This window comes from Aplysia californica, unplaced genomic scaffold, assembly GCF_000002075.1.
Source record: "Aplysia californica isolate F4 #8 unplaced genomic scaffold, AplCal3.0 scaffold00015, whole genome shotgun sequence".
Classification (NCBI taxonomy): Eukaryota; Metazoa; Mollusca; class Gastropoda; order Aplysiida; family Aplysiidae; genus Aplysia; species Aplysia californica.
Window position 1 is genome coordinate 1,109,625 of NW_004797285.1, and position 5,400 is coordinate 1,115,024.

A 5,400-nucleotide genomic window follows, 5' to 3' on the forward strand; every position below is an offset into this window, starting at 1 on the left:
ATATATAATATTTAAACTATATACGCACAAACAAGCACACACACACATTCACACATACCTACACACACATACAAACATATGTATATACATACACTCGTATTATACACACATACACACGTAAGCGCTCATGCGTAAGCAAAAAAAAAATTATGCACTGCACCATTGGCATAGAATTAATAAATTATTGGTCTCTTTCATGGAATTTAGTCTAAAAAAGAAGCACAATAAACATAGTATAATCTGAAAACAGCGAGAAAACTCCACAGTTTCACAGTCATCTTGATTGTTTTCTCTGGTTTTTTCTTGATTTAAGTTTAAAAAAACTTTTATCGCTTGAACCCTTTTCGGTGGTATACCAATCCATGACGTCATCGACTGTTTGTGGTAGTTCTTTTCCTCGAGTTTCTGGAAGGATCTGAATAAGGAGACACGTGGCAAGGCTGACCACTCCAAACACAACGCTGGGCAGCCATGATGTTGATGTGGGCTGGTGAGATGAAACAGAATATTCAGTAAAATTAAAGCCCCTTTTAATACTGTAAGGTTGTCAAAGATGCAGCCTTCTGAAGACAACGTTCATCTCTGATAGATTGGGACCAAATCAAAGAGAACCATGCATACTTCATAAACAGCCAAGTTAGAGAAAGGGAAGCTTCGATTTTTTAAAAAAGGGTCATTCGTATTGAAGTCCAGTGTGTTCCAAACTGAGATATTGATGAGTATCCACCCTCCCCCACCTTTCCCCTTCTATCTGTGATAGTTACAGTCCAATAAAAGTCTAGAACTGAAGACGTAATAAAGTGGTTTTCTTCCATTTACAAACCTACAAATCTGAACAACCCTACCAAATAATGTATGCCTAAACAGACCAGAGCCAGGAATATAACCTAAATATTGTTCCATCCTGTTCCACCTGCTTTCTATAGCCCAGGTCAGGACGATCAACGTGCTTATCTCTAATAATGTCATCATAAGTAACTGTGGAGAACAACGTACATTCCATCTTGGACCTGTTTCAAAGACCTGCACGATTTTCTCATTATGTCACGAATTCAAGTCGAAAGGCGCAAGTTCATGTACCTATCGGAAAAGGTATGGTTTAGTACATAACATCAGTCTAATACTCCGTTAAAATGCTGTACTAAGGGCAATGATCTCGAGGTATAACCCACATCTCCAATTGTAACGTATGACAGGAAAGACAAAGTAAAGCAAAGTAAGTTGTCTAAAATAATGATTGAATGTGAAAGGACGGTTGTAGGTGGCCAAGAATGTTTACTATTAAAATTTGCTCTCTTAACCGGGTTTTTCCGTCTGGGGACTTGTTAAAACTTAAATGTATGTTTTACGCCCCTTTAAACACGATTTAAATCATTTAAGAGGCGAGATTCAGCCCTGCCATGTACTCGATAAATATTCTCCGTCACCAAACTCGAGTCTCCTGCGTGCCCCGGTAAAGCACTTAATTGCTGCACCACAGACACGTACCAATCCAGATACCGAACTACAGTGAATGTTCCTTTCCCATCACTGTGCAGCTGAATTAGTCAAATTCCTAATGTCAGAATATATAGTCATTGTCTAACAGTGCTTTAAAGTCTACTTACTTGCAACAAACTAAGAAAAGAGTCGTCTAGAGGTCCCAGGTTCGAAAGCTGACTGCGGCAGAAAATTTTCTTTTCTAAAAATTTCTCCTTTCATCTTCTATGTAATACTTGCTCTCTAACCACATTCTTTCGTCTGATTTCGTCTTCACTTTCTGCGCCCCCACCCCCCGCCTGGCCGTTCCTCCTCCTGTGCGCTCCTGACTCTTTCTGCAGTCTTTCTACCTCAACGCGTTGGCTCCTTCTCACTGATGTCTTTCAGCAACACATCTGATTTTGGGGTAGGTAAGATCTAACACCTAGCTTTCTCGAATAAGAATGAAAATTCCTGGAGGTCCCGTGTGCAAGTTGTGAACGTTAAAGATCCCTTGTTGGTCCTAAAATCGATAAAAGTAGGCCTCGCCGCCTCTCGGGTAAAATTCAAAATACATTCCTACTGAACTGAAAATGCTTAATGTATTCCGGGCACTCATATGACCTTATGTAGTTGTGAGTGCCGTAAAAGACTTACCAAAAAAACAAAACAAATAAAAACTAAGAGACTTACCAGGAGGTTGACAAAAGGCGCGAGAGCACCTCCAATCCTGCCAGCGGTGGACGATGAGCCGACGGCAAAATTTCTGGTGGACGAGAGATCAGTTAGCAAATGTGTTGTGATAAAACAAATGATTATGGGTGGACAATGAAGACAAACAGACGACAAAAAGGACCTTCCCATGCAAAAATCGTTAACATGTACTTTGAACCTACTTTGTTTTAAGCACTCCATAAAACTTGTTTTCGTCTTGGGGATAAGAAACTCTTAACAGTGTTGTGTTTCGTACCGAACAATCGCCAAGGCCATGTTCAAAACAATATTATGGGCAAAGAACACTGGATGCAAAGTTTGCTCAAATCACTTTATTTGATGAAAAATGAAAACAGACATAATAATAGAGGGTCTGAGAAAGAAGTAGATCTAGTTGGAACACCTAGAATAGAGCGGGGAAATTACTGTAGCTAAATGGTATACATTTTTGAATATGAATGCCCCCCCCCCCCCCCCAATCCTCGTCCCCTTATTCGTCGAAAAAGGTTCACATTACGTGGAAACAATTTGACCATGGTGTTGTCGTTAAAATAGACAATACAACAAAAAAAGATAATGTAAAGGAAAAATAGATGTAGTGCTTTTATTTTTAACAAGGTAAGTCAAACGAAGAAAACCCCAAAGAGCTGTGTATTCGAGAAAATTGCTTGTTGTTTAATTGATTATAACGCTACAGTATAAATGACAACTTGGAAATGGTGCTTAAAAAGAAGTTATCTTTCGTAACTTTGATATCTAACCCATGAGAAGACTCACCAGTAGATACGACTTTTTTAAAGGCGGCGGACGGAAAGTGTTCTTTTTTCGGGGAGGGAGGGGGGGGGGGGGGGGTAATCGTTCTATACCCCCTGCATACTTGTAGTTGTGTTGTAGACCAGAACTGGTTCTTCGCCATAGCACGATAAAGACACGAGTCTTATTCCCAAGTGGGGAAGATTTTAGCTATCGAATATTTGAGTCGGTCTGCTCTGCTGGGTTGTTGAATCCCACCCAGCTAGTATTGACCCTGGAAGGCAAAATCAAAGTAACTCACTTCCGGTCGGTATCTTCAGTTGGGCCGAATACCTTCTATAATTTGCCTCTTCGATTGACAAAGCTGTCTTGATGGCAGCATGGAATATTTACAATTTAAAAGAATAGACCAGAGAGTGCAATAAGAATTATAGTAAACACAAATATTCACATCTTGTGATGGTATAACATACCTCATGTTGGTCGGGAACGCTTCTGGCGTGTAAGCAAATAGAAAAGTGAAAGCAGAAGAGACACCAATCTTTCCTAGAATTGAGACTGCACTTGCGCAGATTTTTGCCGCTTCAGCGTCTGGGGATACACAGAGTTAAATAACATTGTTGTATTCATTGAAAAACAGTGTAGCTTGTATCACCAACATCGTCATCATTGTTAAAAAACAAGATAAACATTAATTGAGGGTTCTGTAGGATTTCATGCTCGTTAGTGAATAGTTTTCGAGTATAAAAACGGTATTAATAATTAATCTTTATCATCATTATCGAAAGGAGGAGCAGTGATGATAATAATAGATGAACTACGAAGAGCACAAGAACAAGAATATGAACAAAAACAAGAACAAGAGCAAGAGCAAGAGCAAGAACAAGAACAAGAACAAGAACAATAGCAAAAACAAGAACAAGAAGCTATGAGTTTTATAATCAAAAACATGTTCTTGTGCTCACCTGACGCAAGCTTTATGAAAGTGGCAACAAGTAGGAGTGACCCGCTCAACACGTGGTATGACGTCAGGGACGCGCGTCGACCCAGCCTGGAGAGATGGGATGTGGGTAATTACAGTTGGGGCCAGAACTGATACTTATGTTCGATTTGAGAGCAAAAGAGTAGAGAAATATTTGCATATCTAGACGCTCAGCAACTCGAGGCGACTGTAATATTTCGTCGCATAAAACATATAACAAGCGCATTGCGCATACGTGTACATATCATTAAATTGATATAATCACTTGCTGCTTTGCGAATTCTACTCGACAAGACAAATTCACATCAGTTCCGAAAATGTGTCAAAAATTGTCGTCGCCTTAAAACACATTCTGCACAATACGTGAAGGGCAATCATTATATAATTTTAGTCAAACCAAAGAAGCCAACTGACCATCCAGGCACTATAATGAGCAGTAGAACAGACGGTAGTTCGGCCAGCGAGTTGAGGAGGAAGTTGAGGTAGAGGTCGTCAGCCAGCATGCCTGACGTCAGAAACAGCATGAAGAAGGAAAAGCTGTCCACAATCCTGAAATAGGGGATGAAACAGTTACTTTTAAGATGTTTTTTGTTTGTTTTTGTTTTGTTTTGTTGTTTTCTTGGGGGGGGCGGTTCGGGGGGAGGGTGTTTTTGTTTTGTTTGTCTTTTGGTGGGAAAAATTACTGTTTTTGTCGGTCTTTGTTTTGTCTTTCATTGGATTGTTTTTGCTTGTTTAGATGGTTTTTTTATATTCTGGGCTGAGCAGCAGCAATCTGATGGTTTCAACTGTAAAGTGACCTCGCCTGATATTTCAACATTTATTTCTGGATATATTGTTCTAAATCATACGCACATGTATTTTTGACCTGAGATAAAGAAAACGTGTATTGAAATAGTTATCAGACTTAACTAATAATAATAATAATAGATAGCATTTGTATAGCGCATATCCCCGCTCAACAGCAGGCTCTATGCGATTTACACTATATTATTACCCCAGCAGACCATAGAGCACTCCGAAATATTCTCAGCTTCCCGGGAAGCATACAGTGCGAGCAGCCGATTAAACGCTCAAACACTAACAAACTGACAAGATCTTTCGCTGTCTACAGCCGGGTACCCATTCCCACCTGGGTGAAGTGAGGAAAATAAGTGTAAAGTGCCTTTCCCAAGGACACAACGTCGGGCCCCTGACGGGATTCGAACCCACGACCTTACGGTTGCGAGTCCGAGAGCCTAACCACTAGGCCACCGACGCCACTGAATTTATTGAAGTAAAAAGTTGTCTCCACAATTGATCCAGACATTGGGGGCTGCTTTGTTAGTGAGATAACTTCCAGGGCCTTCGGACTATTGTGGTAGGGTGGCCAAGTCCTTTCCACGCCGCCTTTATTTTTTATTGAATTAAAGAGACAAGATCAGATATCACCTTCTTCGCAACCAGCATCATCCAATTGGCATGGAAAAGAGATCTCTTCTGAAGAGAAATATATA

At 40.2% G+C, this 5,400-nt stretch overlaps 1 protein-coding gene across 1 annotated transcript in view; it reads right to left on the reverse strand.

The window, feature by feature from the left end:
* Positions 1-91: 91 nt before the first annotated feature.
* LOC101861337 overlaps positions 92-5,400 on the reverse strand; it is an 11,909-nt gene continuing 6,600 nt past the window's right edge. Inside the window, exons 4-8 of the mRNA XM_005090291.3 lie at positions 4,322-4,456; positions 3,891-3,976; positions 3,399-3,516; positions 2,152-2,224; positions 92-487 (exon numbers count right to left, since the gene is read on the reverse strand). Of these exons, the coding sequence (XP_005090348.1) occupies positions 275-487; positions 2,152-2,224; positions 3,399-3,516; positions 3,891-3,976; positions 4,322-4,456 (625 nt within the window). The 3' untranslated portion in view covers positions 92-274. The remainder of the gene's footprint in view (positions 488-2,151; positions 2,225-3,398; positions 3,517-3,890; positions 3,977-4,321; positions 4,457-5,400) is intronic.